At 42.0% G+C, this 16,501-nt stretch overlaps 1 protein-coding gene across 1 annotated transcript in view; it reads left to right on the forward strand.

The window, feature by feature from the left end:
• FKBP1B (FKBP prolyl isomerase 1B) overlaps positions 1–16,501 on the forward strand; it is a 41,469-nt gene continuing 24,968 nt past the window's right edge. Inside the window, exons 1-2 of the mRNA XM_071742088.1 lie at positions 1–160; positions 2,935–2,982. Of these exons, the coding sequence (XP_071598189.1) occupies positions 124–160; positions 2,935–2,982 (85 nt within the window). The 5' untranslated portion in view covers positions 1–123. The remainder of the gene's footprint in view (positions 161–2,934; positions 2,983–16,501) is intronic.

Genomic DNA, 16,501 nt, shown 5'->3' on the forward strand with positions numbered 1-16,501 from the left:
CCTGTTAGCCGGGCAGGGAGGGGGATGCCTGCACTGGGGGTCCGGCCGCGCCGGGGAGCGAGGCCGTGGCGAGAGAGCCGAGGCGAGAGACGCTGAACCGAACTGAACCGCGCCGGTGCCGCCATGGGGGTGGAGATCGAGACCATCTCTCCGGGAGACGGTACGGGACCGTGGCGGGAGCAGCCCTGCGGCAACTGGGGTGGGGGCTCCCGGCTTCCACCGCTGACCCGACCCGGTGGCTCTGAGATCGGGGGTGGGCGGTGGGGGGAAGCCGCCGATCCAGGCAGTCCAGGAGGGAGCGCGGAGCTCCGGTGCGAGGGGCGGCCGGGGTGCAGGAGGGGGAGGCACGGCCGTCCCCGCACCCCGATCCCCGGCACCCCGGTCCCCGGCACCCCGATCCCCGCAGCCACCTGCCCCCGGGGTTCGAGGGGCTAACGGGGCCAGACGGCCTCCTGGGGTCCCGCCGGCGGCGGGGGAAGGCGGCGGCTCCCCGGGTGGCGGCAGCAGCATCAGCAGCATCAACAGCAGCAGCAGGGGCGGCGAGGGGGCTGGGGATTTTTCTCTGGCATCCGCTGACAGCTGCACAAACCCCAGCGCCCTGCAGCCGGGCGGGTGCGGGGAGCAGCCTTGGGGCGGGCAGCGAACCCTCCCGCAAACTTTCCCGGGTGCCGAGGCCACCCCCGCCGAGGCCACCGGTGCCAGCATCCCTCCCGCGGGACAGCGGGTTCGGCCGGGCCGCCTGACGCCCCCGGTACCGTGCTGGTGAGGGCTGGGGTGCAGACCGGGTGGCGATAACCCCTGCTTGGTGCAGGCTCTCGTTTCGCAGTCGGTTTGTGTTCTGCTCCTCTGTGGCATTATGATATCATTTCATAGGAGTTTGGGGTTGTTTTGGTGTTTCTTTCGTTTTTTTTTTTTTTAAAGCACGTAATATCTAACAGCCGTATGTATCTATATGTGCCTATATAATAGGCCAGATTCATCCTTGGCTGATACACAGCCGTAAATAATTTGTTCAAGTCGATCTCAGTGTAACTTTTCTTTTTTTGTTTTCTTTCTTAGTGTTTTCTTTTAAATTGGTTTCTCCCCCTGTGTTGTTTAGCTGTGGAGATCAAATTTTTCTCTTGTTTTCAGAGATGTAAAAGCAGAATACTTGTGTGGGGATAAGTAATGGTGCTGGGTTGAGAGTAGAAAGAAGGGTGGAACTTAACCTCGTAATTGTGCTTTCTAGCTATTAAATATATCAAGGCTGTCTTTGTAAGCAATGCACTATTCCAAATAAGGGTATATGGATTAGTTCTCTTGGTTGCAAGTCTTAATCAAAATCAGATGACTTTAAACACTGTCTTAAAAGCAGACCACAGCTAGTCAGGGGTCTTGAGAATCTCTTCTTTTAATCCAGATTTGATGTGAATTTATGTAGATTCACTGACTTTGCTGGTGTTAAGCAGCAGAGTATGTGTCAGTGAGATCTGGTCCTCCTCAGGTGTCTGTATAATAGCACATCATGTGAATAATACCTGTTTCACCAAGGGCAGGATTAATCTTGTGTAACTTTTCTCAGGTTAGGTGGCTAGTCTAAAGCAGTCTTCTGTTTTGTTTTTATTTTTCTGTAGTTGTCTGCAGAGATTAATTCATCTTGCCTCTCTCTAGGTAAAATGGGTGTCCAAAGCACTGCTAATTTTCCACTGTCAGTAGAGGAAGCCCAGGAAACTGGCATGTGATAGTTGCCTGTGTTTCAGAGGGCTACAATTAAATTATATGAATCTCACTTTGGAGTATGCCCTGACTGGATACCTCTTGTAGTGTTCTTTGTGCAGTCCACAGCTGGAGGAATTGCAGACAAATACAGGGTGGTAAACAAGGCTCTTCAAATGACACTTGGAAGCATCATTTTCTGAATTTCATGTTATGAGTCTTGGTTCTTCATATTATCCTGCCCTCCTGTCATTTACTGAAGGGCATATAAACCCCAAGTGGTGGTTTTGGCATACAAACCCCAAGTACATAGCTTGTGTGTTCCTTGATGCTTTATACCCTGCAATGCACCCTGTAATGCATAAATTATCATGTTAATTAAGACTAATGGGGCCAGAAAGCCAACTAAGATATGCACCTCAGTTTCTGGTTTAATCCCCAGTTTCTAGTTTTCTGTCAAGAATGTTCCTTAATGATTGGTCTCATTCATACTTGTAAGTTCTTCTGAGCCTGTGCCCTCCCCTGGCCATCATTACATGAGAAATCAAGGTTGGCAGTTTTAATATGCCACTGACACCTTATTGAGCCTGGAAAATCTTCCCCTAACTTTTGGTGCCTTTGGCAGTACCTAGGACAGGTAAAATGGAAAGGACAATTTTATTTTCCATTGGCAGGAAAAGAATTTAAGTCTTTCAGTATCAAACCTTAAGGAGGCTCTTACAAGAACTCAGTGGATCACTCCTTTACTCTTACCTGATGCTACAAAATTAAACTACCTTAGTATGTGATTTTTTAAAAAAAACCCTGTCTGTCTGACTTAAGATGCCCCTTGTTAAAGCTGTCATGAGTAAAAGGCACTAGAAATGTGAACACGAATTGAATTTTTTTCACAAAAATAGCTTACACTATTTGAAAAAATGTAACAAAAACATAACAAAAACATTCTGAGAATTTTAAGGTTATAATCCTTGAAGTTTTGACAGTCCTTTTGAACTTGCAGAATGTAAATGCATATATAATGCCCACAAATACAGGGAAAATATTATTTGGTCTAACAGCTAAGTAGGAACCAAACTGAGACCTTCTACCCTAAACCATACCCATTCCTGTCTTGCATATTAGTGACTTTGTGAAGCATAGTAAATACAAATCTCAGTCTGCATTCTCCTCTGGAAAGATAAACTTGCCACTCAGGCTAATAAGCAAAAGTAAAAGAATGTCCTTTTATAATTTTAACAGGACGGACATTTCCAAAGAAGGGTCAGACGTGTGTGGTGCACTACACAGGTAAGGCATGTTCTAAATGTCCCCTTAATCTGCCTTGCATTCAAGGCTGATTTGCCATTTCAGATGTATGTGTTGTGTTTTTTGCTTTGTTCTGGCACTCACAGTCCAACTGATTATATTCTGGTGGGAGTTCTGAATATTTCACTTCTAGCTGAGTGGTTCAGACTACGGTATCTGGACATGGATGCCTCTCAGTGTTTAGTGGTTAACAGATGAAGCTGTGGACTTGATTCTTTAAGCCAGTGTACTCAGTAATTAAATCAAGCACAGGACAGTGATAGTGGTGGGTTCATATTTTTCCAGGCTCTGTCTCGATACAGATAACTAATGATAGTAAATATCTTAAAAGCATGTGCTTATGTATTGGTTGTAAAATTCATTCCAGATTGAAGAGATCAATACAAGGTCTATTTAACACCTGCTTTATGGACTTGTCTGAAACTTAAGCAGCAACTTGCTTAACCCAGCTGTTTGCTGCACCTTTATGCAGAGGAAAAATGTCCTTTAAATCAGTTTGTGACGTTATAGTTCAGATACAGTTAGGTAAAGTGTCAAAAAATGCAAAGACCTCTGTAGTCTGAGTCCCCAGCTGGGACATTCACATCAAGAACTTCCATTTTATGTGGTGCTTTCCTTAAGAAGGCAAACCCTACAGGAGTTGAGGATTGGCAGCTACTGATCTGGGCCTAGATCTGTGAGGTGATGTTTTCCTCTAGTGCTCAGTACTATTGGAAAGTTGGTAGTTGTTGCTTTCTCTCAGTTTTGTATTTGCTTCTGTTGCTGGAGCAATGTGTGAACATTTTCCAGTAAATATAATTAAAGAAGTAAGTATACTTGTATTTTCTAGAAGCTTTTTTATACAGTTTCAATAATATCACTCTTCAGAAGGTTGTACAGGAGTGCATTTGCTTGTTGTATCAGATGGCTGGGTTTAAGTTCCTATGTATTTGCATATTCAGAGTATTTTGATTTGATGAGGATTTCTAGTTTGAATTAAAGGAAGTTAAACACATGGGTCTCCCATGCCAGTCTCAGCTTTTATAGACATTCCTCTGTAACTTAGATCTGAAAATAGATGTTTTGAAGCTATTTTCATGAAGATGCTGAAAGATATGTTTCTGTTCCAGTTTCAGTTTAAGAAGTTTATATGAAATAAAATTATCACCTCCCACCCCCAGTTAGTTCAAGATAAAGCTAAATGTCAGAACTGAAACAGGCAAAAAAAAAATGAGACTGGTGGCTCCCACAAAGCTCCCTAACTTCAGAGAGAGTGTGGATGGTAAATGTGGAAAGATAACAAGATGCTGCATACTCCTGTTGATATTAGAGACTGTCTTAGTTGAGGCTATCATAAGCTGTCTGACTTAAAAGTCTTTATGAAAACTCATTAAATTAATCTCCAGGGTAAACTGTACTTCTTCCATATGTCTTGCTGTTGGTGCTATGCAACCTCCCTGACTCCCAGGTCAAAACAGGTACCAGAAGAAGCTCATTGACACAGTCCCAGTGCTCTTGCAATCTCTAAGCAGTCTTTGGAGGTCATATTTTTAAGGGAAGCCCATGACTAGTGGATAAAATTCTGGGTTTTTTTTCCCAGTGGTCTGTAAAGCATGCGGGTAAGATAACATATGAATGTCAAGCTTTAATTTAGAACTATTTTATATAGATACACCATAACTTCTTTTTCTTCTATTAGGCATCACTGTACTTGGTGCTTATCCTCACCACGCTCCAGTGAGTCCTGCTTTAGGAGTTGGGTAGCTAAGTTACAGAGTTGTCCACAGAGATGTCTTTGTCACTAAAAATGTGAGTGAGGAAAAATTAAGACCCTTCAGTGTAATGTCATCAGACTAGAAACTATTCAGTCCCTACCTTGTAAATGCATGAATCTTAACATCTTGGAAGATGAGAAGACAGAACTCTAAAGTTCTGCCACATACCTAGGGTACCAGCCCTTGGTCTTCTCTTGACTTCTTTGTGGAATACAAAGACACATGTTCTGGAGAACTGGGATTTTCTCAAGATGAAGGAGACTGTGATCATGTTTTACACTTCTGCTGTCAGAGCTCCAGCTATTCAGCTGTTACATGTGGCACTTTTGCCTCTTTCTCTCACTGTTCCACTAGATGTGTAATCTCAGAAGCAGACTTTGTGGTGTGATTCCCAAACAGACCAAGTTCCAGTGTCAGCTGGAGGCAAGGTGCAGTCTCACTGGGGACAGTTTAAAAAGAACTTTTTAATTTAATTGGATTTTTATTTTCCCTAGGGAGTACTTCTTGGCTGCTTTACGATTAGCTCAGGATTTTTGGATTACCCTTCAGAAGTACCTAACTGCTCTTTCTGACTACATTAGACACCTTAGTGCCTAACTTTGGAACTGTAAATCACCTGCTAATTTTTCAGGCTTTGCACAGCCTGAGTTAAGTACACAAATAGATGCTCCAAGATTATTGCAGAAGATGAGATGGGAGGACTTTGACAAAACATAAACCGAGTGCCATTAGTGCATAATGGAAGAATGTGGTCAGGTTCCCATATGTTTTATCTTTGTTAAGAAATATAACAAATGCAAATTTCTAATTATCATGTCATCTATTTTGTGGCTCAGAAGTTACCTGACACAATATTAAATTGAAGGGATTGATAGATAAGGTAGCATGCTGGCACTGGAGTGCATTTCTAGCATCAATGGTTTATGTCGTATTTTTTGTCAGATGTTTCATTGAGAAAGCTTCTGCAAGCTTCTGGCAGCCTGCTTACTCCTTCTGTTTTTCATCTACAAAATGATAGTTGTTCTTTGTCTGCCTCATGTGGATAGATTATAAGCAATTTGGGATATGAACTGCCTCCTTCTTCATGCCTAACACAGTGGTGTCCTCATCTTGATTGGGTCCTCAGGTTACAATAAAGTACTGATAGTAATACAAGTAAACAGATTACAATGTCATTAGTCCTGGAGCTTATCAACAGAGCTGAGGCATTTTCTGCAGCTTTGTTTCCTGTGATTTAAATTCATTGACTCTGGCAACAGGAATTAGAAGTGCAGAATTTTCAAAGATTTCTGATGGTGATGCAAAACAGGGCTTTCAGTCTGAAATGCCTAAAAAAACCCCTTTTGCTGAGGTTGCCAATGCTGTATTCTAGAGACTGGGGTAAAACCTGCATTCTGAGAAGAAAAGAATGAAATAGAATAGAACAGAACAGAATATTTCCATTGGAAGGGACCTACAATGATCATCTAGTCCAACTACCTGACCTGTTAAGGGCTGACCAAAATTTAAAGCCTGTTATAAAGGGCACTGGCCACTGTCAGGCTTGGGGCATCAAGCACCTCTCTAGGAAGCCTGTTCCAGTGTTTGACCACCTACTCAGTAAAGAAAATCTTCCTAATGTCCAGTCTGAATCTCCACTGATGCAGCTTTAAGCTCTTCTCATGCATCCTGTCACTGGATCTCATGGAGAAGAGATCAACACCTCCCTCTCCAATATTTCAGTACCGGGAAGTTGATTTTAGTTTTTTTTTAAGTGCTTAAAATGAAATTCCCTATTAAAATAAGGGAATACTGCTGCATTTATTTTAGCTGAACTGTACAAATTCATTCTGTTTCAGGAAGCAGGTCTTTATTTAAACCACAACAAATGATTATTTGCTCTTTCTGTAGTGATCTGGGGACAAATTCATATGGTCTTCTTTTCCTGTATGTTACCAAGATTACTTTATGCTGTTTCTTTAGCTTTGGCAGTAATGTAGTGTTGGGAGTCATGGTTGTGTCTGTGAAACTGAAAGCTGCTTTGTTTTTTTTATATACCTTTTCTGTAACAGAAGTATACTGCCTAAGTGCAGATTAACAGTAATTTATAAAACGTTTGATTTATCATGACTCTAAAAAGCATTTTCCATTTAATGCAACACACATATAATGCAGTTCCCTTGCAGTGACTCTTGCCAAAAGAAAAAACAGATCTGCCTGTTTGTCTTGGATCAGAATCAACCCAGTCCTAAGCATATGTAGTAATAGCCAGAGATTTGTCCTGCTCTGCTCTCAAAAAAACTAGTGGAAATTCAGAATAACTTTGTAGACTGTCCTGTGCCTCAATATCTGCATGACTTTATACATTAGCTTCGTGAGAGAGCACTTTGTGCCAGGTGAGTACAAGAACATACTATTTTTCTGACCCTGCTTTCAGAAACATCTTTACCACTTCAGTAGGACCTGTGCTTGTTTTATCTTGAGGAGGAGGTTGAAGTAAGTAAGGAACTTAAGCAAAATTCTTTGCCAACAGGAACCTGTCTAGCTGGGTTTGGAATATGGTAGTAAACACTGCAATTAGTTATTTTTAATAAGAATTGTATTGTAACAGACATTGTAATTGAGCCTTGAATTACAGCTAGCTAAATCTTGCTTACCTAGAAAGAACTTAATTGTTAAATCAAGCATTTTCCTAAGATATTTTAACAGGCATGTGTGATATCTGCCCATTTTCTGGGGCCTACCAATTTTCTGTATTTTTTTACTTAAAATAATCTCTTCAAATTGCTCTGGTTTGAAAGGATGAAAACCTTTTACATCTGCAGAGATCTTGATGGCAACTAAGCACTTACAAGTATCCTTTTTCTTTGGTGAATCATAACTGCAAAAAACCTGCAAAAAGCAGTTTTAGTTCTCAGTGAAGAGCGTTGGCTTTTGCTGCCCTTCAGAAATTATTTGCAAGTCTTAAAATTCAAAAAAAGGAGTAAAATTCCTATCTTTGTTTAATGTGGCTTGGTTACCTCTGAAAATTTTTTGCTTTGACTTCAGTCTGATAATGATCAGAGTTCAGAAGCAAAACTTTGAGAAGGGATTTCTCCTACACATTTTGCTGCCAGCTTAGTGACTTATCTCAAGTATACTTCTTGCTCTTTCATGTTTTAAATTTGACAGAAAAGGGGGCTGTGCCTCTGAAAATTCTCATGAAATTAACGTTTGCAAGTACTGGTAGACTCTACAAGAAGAGGATATTGACGTGAAAAAAATATTTTATAAATAAAAAATGTTCAGAGATTTGTAGGAAGAAATGTAGCAGCTTCAGCAGCTGAATTAATGAGTGTAAATTGAACACACCAGATTGTAGCCTGATAGAAAAGGGTCAGCATTATAAGCTGTAGCCTCAAGTTTCCCAGTTGCTCCTCCTCAGCACTGAATGCTGCATCGCTGCCTACTGTGCTCATCAGTTTCCCTGACATTACTTGTGGTATTAGATGCTATTTAATGTGGGTGAGGGAAACAGAAAATTGAAATTATCCAACAGCATCCTTATTGGCTGAGGTGCAGTGGTTTGACCAAGAATTGGAAGTCTCTCTACTTAAAGGTGGTCCCTAGGGAACAGCTGCTAATGCACATTGTGCAAAAAACCAGAAGACTTGAGGGCTGCCTGTAAATGCTGTCTTACATTCATTTAGGAGAAAGACAGGATGAGTTTCTTTCTTCAGGAGTGAGAAGATTATGAAGAGATTTTTTCCCAGATAACATACACGGGCACTTCCTCTCCTGACAGAGACTTTTCTGTCAGCATGAAACGTGCTGAATGATTTGGTGACTCCTAGCATTGATTTTGAAGCACCTCCTAACCTCTGCAGGATTTTCTTTCACAGAGGGACTGTAGCATCATGCTCCCTTCCTATTGTGCATAAAAATGAAACTGCTACCGTGTAATTAAACCTCCTACTCATACCTCACAGAAGCCCTGAAAAAGTGGATTTCAAGATACTAAAAAACAGTTCAAAAAGCAGATTATGTAAAGTGTCAGAGAACCAGTAGACTTCATCAAGTTTTAAGAGCTCAGAATTGATCCAAAACACTGCCATCTTTTAGAAAGTTAGATTGCTGGTTTTAAACAAAGTATTTTTGCTGGGTCCTCTTGAAACTTATTTTTGATGATCCCAGTGTGCCACTTTGCCTGCTTACATCTTACACATATATGAAAGGACATAAAAAAGCATCAATTCTTGATCATTAGAATTCCAGGTCCTTGCAAGACTGACATAGTTTTCTAATAATTTATGTCCCCCAAAATCAAAGAATTGCTGAAACAGCTGCTGAAACTGGGGCTGCCTTGTGCAGTGAATAGTATTTGTTAGTGTAAATTGTACACTAATGTAAATGTAAATGTAAATGGTTACTACATCAGCTTAATGGGAAACTGTCAGCTGGCACCAGTGACAGGCTTGTCTCTCTTATTTGACAAAATAGAACTGGCATCACTGTATTTACCTAATGAAGATGTCTAAATTGAGAGCTTAGTTACCTTAGGCTACCTAATCGGCTTTTGGATACACCTCTCTGCAGATATGTTGATTAGATCAAGAGCTTAATGCAGTTCCTAGATCAGGTAACTCAGCTACCAAGGTTTGGAGAAGGACTAACATTTTCTTAACTTGGCAGCCTGGGGTGTCACCTCTCTGCAGCAGGCACAGCAGTGACATTTCAGGTGCTGTGTGACCAGAGATCTCTCTGCAAGCTGCTGATCCTCAGAGCTCCATGGGTTGGTCCCAGTGCTGCAGTGATGTGTGTGGGAGATCCCTGGGGGGGAACTATTCATACACTGTGAGGAGCTTTACATTGGGAGTGACATCTCTCTGTTGAGATAGATTATTTAGCTTTAGTTACTCAAGGGCATTGTAAATCTTATTTATCTATTTTATGTTTGTTGGTTTTGTTTCTGGTTTGTTTTGTTTTTTTTCACAAGACTGCTGGCTATAGGAGTTTGTACTCCCTTGTGCATCACTTGGTGGGAGAGAGCTTAAATGCTGTAGCCATGGGGTGGTCAGGCAGAGCCAGGGGATCTTTGTAGCTGAGGCAGCAGGAGACACATCCAGACAGGCAGTAAAGTCCCTTGTCTCCCATCCAGCATCCTGGGTCTTCTAAGATTCAATATTACAGCAGCAGTTGTAAGGCACATTTGATTTGCAGCTCTTGCTCTGTCTCTGATTATGGTATCCCAAGTCTGGTTTCCCATTCCAGATCTTTTCCATTTAATCCTGCATAGCTGTTGGTTCTTAGTTGACTCGTGCAGCTCTAAATCACTTCCCTTTGCACATTGAATGATGTGACTATCTTGATTTAGGAAAATTTCTTCTTTTATTCTGTTCCCAGTGAGAAGTTGAAAGTTTTAGTTCACTAGGGGTGATTTCCTCCTGGAGAGAAGAAAAGGACCTAACATTTGTTAGTTTACTTTCCAATCTATGATTGCTACAAACAGTGCAATCCGTGATGCATTGGTTCTGTCCAGTTTTAAATTACCAAAGTGATAATGTTGCTGTGCTACTTCCAAGCCAGTTGACAATAATGTTGTTACAACATTGAAAGGAGCAGCTTTACCCTGCACTAGGAGAAAACCAGCAACCAAACCACAAAACAAGTGTTTGGAAATTACACTATAGTACTATACAGGGATTGTAGTTATGGGAACTTAAATTTTCATTGTTCTCTGTGGGTAAATTTCTGTTTATGTTATAAGCAGGAATTTCCAGGAAGAGAGGAGGGCCTTGTACTTTAGAAGGTGAAATCTGTCCATATCTAGGGCACTACAAAGAACAGGGAAGATGAGTCACACAATGGACAAGTTCCCATGGCATCACCATGAAGTGTTACCATTTCTAGAGTAGAATGTACAATTTTTATCCTGAATAGTTGAAGTAAATTTATTGTTGTGAAAGCTGGAATTTTGGTGGAAAAGCCTGTCCCAGAAATCTTATTTTGAAGCTCGGGGACCTGAGACTGAAATTCACAGGCTCATGCCAACTCTGTATCATGGAATCACAGAACAGTTTGGGTTGGGAAGTAGCTTTAAAGATCATCCAGTTGCATCCCCCTTGCCATGGACAGGGATATCTTCCACTACATCAGGTTACTCAAAGGTCCATCCAGCCTGACCTTGAACACTTCCAATGATGGGGCATCCACAGTTTCTCCAGATGACCTGTTCCAGTGTCTTACCTCCCTCATTGTAAAGAATTTCTCCTTACATTCAATCTAAACTTGCCCTCTGCTGGCATAAAACCATTCCCCCTTGTCCTATCACTGCAGGCCTCAGTAAAATATTTCTCTTCATCTTTCTTACGAGATTCCCTTGGATACTGAAAGGCTGCAAAAAGGTCTCCCTGGAGCCTTCTCTTCTCTGGGTTGAACATACTCACTGACTTTCTCATCTCTCTTCAAAGGAGAAGTGTTCCAGCCTTCTGACTATTTTGTGACCCTTCTCTGGACCCACTGTAGCAGGTCCATATCTTTCTTGTATTGAGGACACCAGAACTGGATGCACTACTCCAGCTGGGATCTCAGAAGAGCAGAAATAGAGAGGGAGAATCACCTTCCTCAGCCTGATGGCCACACTTCTTTTGATGTGGCCCAGGATACAGTTGGATTTCTGGGCTGTGAGTGCACATTGTTGCATTATTTCAAATTTTTCACCCACCACTACCCCCAAGTCTTTATCCTTAGGGCGGCTCTCAATCCATTAATTCCCCAGTCTATTAATATTGGGTATTGTCTTGACCCTTGCTGAACTTCATGAGATTCACATGAGCCCTCTCCTCAAGCCTGCCAAGGTCCCTCCAGATGGTCCCTTCTCTCAAGTGAAGCCTCACTCAGCTTGGTGTCATCTGCAACCTTGCTGAATGTTCCCTCAACCCCACTGTCTATGTCACTATTAAAGATATTGAAAAGAACCAGTCCCAATATATGGACCTGTAAGGAACCACTGATTACTGATAGCCATTTGGACATGGTGCCAGTGATTGCAACTCTTTGAATGTGGCCATCTGTATCCATCCAATTCCTTATTCATCAAATAGTCCATCCATCAAATCCATAGCTCTCCAATCCAGGAGACCTTTGTGTCAAAGGTCTTACAGAAGTCGAGACACAGGACAGCAGTTTCTCTTCCTTTATCCACCATCATAAAAGGCCATCAACTTAGTCATATTGGTCCTAGCTAAAGTATTGTACATTAACCAAAATTTGTGGCAGTATTTAAAGTTATCAGTCTCAATTTATCTTCAGTGGAATTGGTCCCATGTGGTTTATACTCAATTTCACTGTAAGGCAAAATTATTTTTTCGTATTAGGAAGTTATTCTGGTCTGACCTTGCTGTAGCCCTTTCTTGCTTGAAAATCATACTACATGGAGTCACTGTGCTACACACTTGCAGACACCTTAGGAGCATCCAACCATAGTTTGCAGTACCTCTGTACCTCATCACTATCCACACACTGACATTACAGACTGAAAACAGAGCAACATGAAAGCTTCCCTCATTCTGAAACTGTTCCCCGTTTCTCTGGAGGAAGTTGGAACTGTAATAACAAAGATTTATGTTAACCATGGGGAAGAAGTGACACTTGTCAGTGACACCAGTCATTCATGGAGAGGAATGATCTTTCCTGCAGTGTCATGCTGAAACACCTGACCTTGGCTTGGCCTTTAGATCACTCTCTGGAAGCATCTCTCTCCACTGACCAGATCAGGAGATGTTCTGCCCCTTGCACCCTCCATGTCCCAGGCTGACCAGCTGGCAACAACTCTGGAAAAGCTACAGCTGCATCTGTCCCACTCTCCTGGGGCTGTTTTTGGAGTGCACAGATAGCTCCAACAATAGCTTTGATTCTCTACTCTGCTTTGAATTTTCTTCTGCTGTCATTTGCACCCTGTCTCCAGTCAAAGAAATAGCAGGGAGAGGCTCACAGCTCTTCCTGAGGTCAATCAGCAGAATTTCTGCACAGCACAGCTGAGGGCTATCACCTGACATGGGTTGAGTCTATTTGGCTGTGTCCTACCTTCTCCTGGCTGGAACTTAAAAATCATGACCTTCTGGATCTGAACAGTGGCGAGGGACTTCCAGAGCCTGTGGCTGTAAGAAGTGTTGGAAGCACACTGGGTCAGGATGGCAGTGCCTCATTAAAAATTATCCCTACCTCTGCCACCCCAACTTCTTCTATGAGAAACCTGGTATACAGCTCATCTCCTTTTCAACATTTCTTCAGATTCCTGAGAGTGTGGGAGTTTTAAATGCTTGTGAGTCAAATGCAAATTCAGGGTTGGTACAACCTAATGATGCTGCCATCATGGATCCCCTGGGGGATAAAGCTAGGGACAGCTTTAAAAGCTGAATCTGAGCAAAGAGCTTCACCCCTCATTCATAAATATCTTTGAAAGGGAAAAGCATTGTTTACTCCCCTTTAAAAGACAAGGAAATTCAGCAGGGAACACATAAGCTTCCGATACAGCTGGGAGTAGAAATTCCTGTGCTTTTGAAGTCCTTATCTATTACATTTACCACTAGGCTGTATCAACTCTATGTAAGAGCTGTTTCTTCCCCCCCCCCCCCCCCCCCCCCCGACCTCAGAAGGATTTAGCTTTTGAGAACAAACTATTCAAATTAACATGAATAGTGGAAAATCACCAAGTACTTTGGTTTTTATTAGGTTTTCTGTCTTTCTCTAGCCAATCCTGATTTAACTGGTTATATAATCATTGTAAACAGATTAAGGGCTCAGTCCTCCCCTGCTGTAAAGAATAATAGGGGATTTGGTTGTAACAGATTCACTATATTTCAGGAAAGTAACCAAATGCATTGATTGACTAAAACTGCAGAGCCATTTCTGAAGAGCTTTCTTAAGACCTACTGTCACAGCACATGCAGAGCTCCTCTTCAGATGCAAAAGTTTCTAAAGTTTCTAAAGCCTTTGGGAAAATGATATCAAGCAAAGTAGGCTGGAGAGAGCTTGTAGCTATAAACACAGGCACCCAAAGTAATGGAGAGCTGAGAAATGGTTTGCCTTGCAGAAAAAGAACTGAAATCTAGGGCTAGGATTTTTCCCTGCACAGGTGTAGGAAGATACATTGACTGACTGCAAAATTCCTCCATACTGTAATGGAGTTTCACAGCCTGTAATCATTCTATGGTTCAGTCTGTCACTGTAGGACTGGCTTATCTGTAGACTGTAAAGGATTTAAATGATGAGAGCTGTATTAGACAGAAAGGGGCATGGTTGACCATTGTGTTTATAGAAGGTTTATAGAAGGTGTTTCTAGAAGGTAAGAATAGCTCCCAGTTTCCCGTGCTTGCCACACTTCTGTTAGATTTTGAACATCTCTGTGCATTTTGCAGACAAGCAGCTCTGTTGAAAAAGTGAGGGGGTAGTAGGGCAGTAGTTATCTTAGCTCTTTTTCCCTTGAGAAACTGATGTACAATACAGGCCAAGAGGGTGTCAGCTGATAAAAGCCTGGCAAGTGTGAAGTGTTCTCTGAGTTTGTCATGGAGCCATCTAAGAGAAACTGGACATTGTTCTGCAGCACAGTGAATGAATGAATGTAAATCCTTGACATGGCTTCCCACCACATCCTCCTGTTACTCTATTGCTACATGTGGGAGCATACTTCTTCCTCTAGTTTTTCTTCAATACTTCAGGAGGTTGTGAAAGACTCTTAGAAAAGTTTTCTAGTGTGTTTAGTCATATGCAAGTTTTTTTAGCTTGCAGTGGTACTCGCCATGCAGCTGCTGAGCAGTACAGGATATGATGGGACTTGTTTACTGACTGCATCCTCAGAGGGTGAAGCAGAGAAATGTTGATATATCCAAAAGCACACGTGAATGCTGCCTGCATTTCAAAATGTTTCTTGTTCTGCAGCACAGCTTCCTCTTAGAGGCACTAAAGGTGCCAGATGTGAATAGATAGGGCTGAAACAGTGGGTGCAGGAAAAATCCCCACCTATTTTCTCCTCCCTTTGCAGCTCTCCATCCTGCACACAGAAGTTTTGTCGTGGCTGCACTGTAAACTGGGCTGAAAATCTGGCATGAGTGAAAAACCAAGTTGAGGAATGAGGGAAGAAGGGGTTGTGAAGGGCAGCAGGATGGAAATGCAGGGTGATGGAGTGAGCAGCTACAATGCTTGCCATCCAGCACTGCTGCAGGTTGCAAGATTTGCAGTGGTGTGGGGAACCAAGGTGCTAGGGTGGTTGCAGAGAAGAGAGAAGATTTGCCTGTGGTAATGAGAAGGAATATTTATTTCTGTTTCCTTCTCACATTTCTGACCTATCAAACTTCCCATTCATGTACCCTTCAGGGGCCCTCACATAGCACACTCTCAGTCTCTGTATTGCAGTAATGTCCTGGGACAAAGTTCTCTTTTAGCAGGACTCACATACTCATTGCTGTTGTGGTGGGGACTATCTAGGGGTGCCATTATTTGCTTATATAAGTGATCCCAGAATAAATTTGTTGGATTCTTTTTTTTCCTGTCCGCTCCCCCCAAAAAAAGGAAAATTTCCTGCTTGAATCTTACAGTTGTTTAGTGGGTGGATGGAAAATTATTCCTAGGCTGAGGTTATGGTTCACAAGGAGAGAACTTCACCCTGAGTAGGCAGACAAGGGGGCTGTACCTGGGGAAGGTATTATTGTCATTAATGCCTTTGTTAATGCACTGAACATGACTTTGTTTAAAGGAAGTCCAGTTGCCCTTCTGCTGAGTGTTTGCACGTTTCAAGCCTTTATAGTTAGCTTCGTATCAGAAAATAAATCAGTGTCACTAGCCAAGGTAACCTGTGAGCATGACTTGCATAAACCTGTCACTGAGCAGGATTCATTGAAACTGCTTTTGTCCCTCATCAAGGAATGGCAACAGCTTGGACATCACAGACCCTAGCAGGGTGAAGAAACAGTGGCACTGCCACACCAGCTGATCTGCTTACTTCCCATCCCTCTGTCCCCCTCCAAAAAATCATTCATGGCTTAGATCTGAAAGTCACCAAACTGTTTTGCTGAACCTTTCTTTCCCTGCTTCATGTGATGCAGGGTTTGCTAATTTAGAAATGCCTCTGTTGGCTGAGCCAAGTGAGGACAGACTCTGTCACTGTCCCTGAGTATGAGGAAGATAGTTGGGACCTTTTTATAGTCAGACACCCAGCACAACTCATGCATGGTCTCTTGCAAGCTCTTTACCAAAGAACTGGGGAGGCAACTTAGAAAAAACATGGAATCAGCATACAAAATACGTGGGGTGTTTCCTGTACAAAATGGTACTGTGTTAGGTTAAATATGGGTTCAGCATTTATATATTTAAGGTGTATTATTGTGGAGTTTTATGATTTATTTTCCTGCTCTTGCATTTGTTTGAGTTAGAGATCTCTAATACAGGTACAAGCATGTGCGTGCTCTTGAAGTACAAAGAACTTGGCTCATAATGTTAAAAAGTTCAGGTCAAAGTGGGTGCTTTTTTATGTAGCATTCAAAACATTTTAAAATTAACTCTGATTCCATGTTTTTACTCAATATTGGAGTTCTGAAATTTATTCTGTTGCATTGCACCTCGTTCAGTTGGTCTCATCTATGTTTTCAGTCAGTGATAGTGGCAAAATCCCAATTTAGGATAGGGTAGGAAAGGATAGAAGAAAATAAAGGAGTAATAGAATAAAATATTTCAGTTGGAAGGGACATACAGAAGTCATCTACTACCACTGCCTGACCACCTCAGGGCTGATG

This window comes from Heliangelus exortis, chromosome 3, assembly GCF_036169615.1.
Source record: "Heliangelus exortis chromosome 3, bHelExo1.hap1, whole genome shotgun sequence".
In the NCBI taxonomy this organism is placed as follows: domain Eukaryota; kingdom Metazoa; phylum Chordata; class Aves; order Apodiformes; family Trochilidae; genus Heliangelus; species Heliangelus exortis.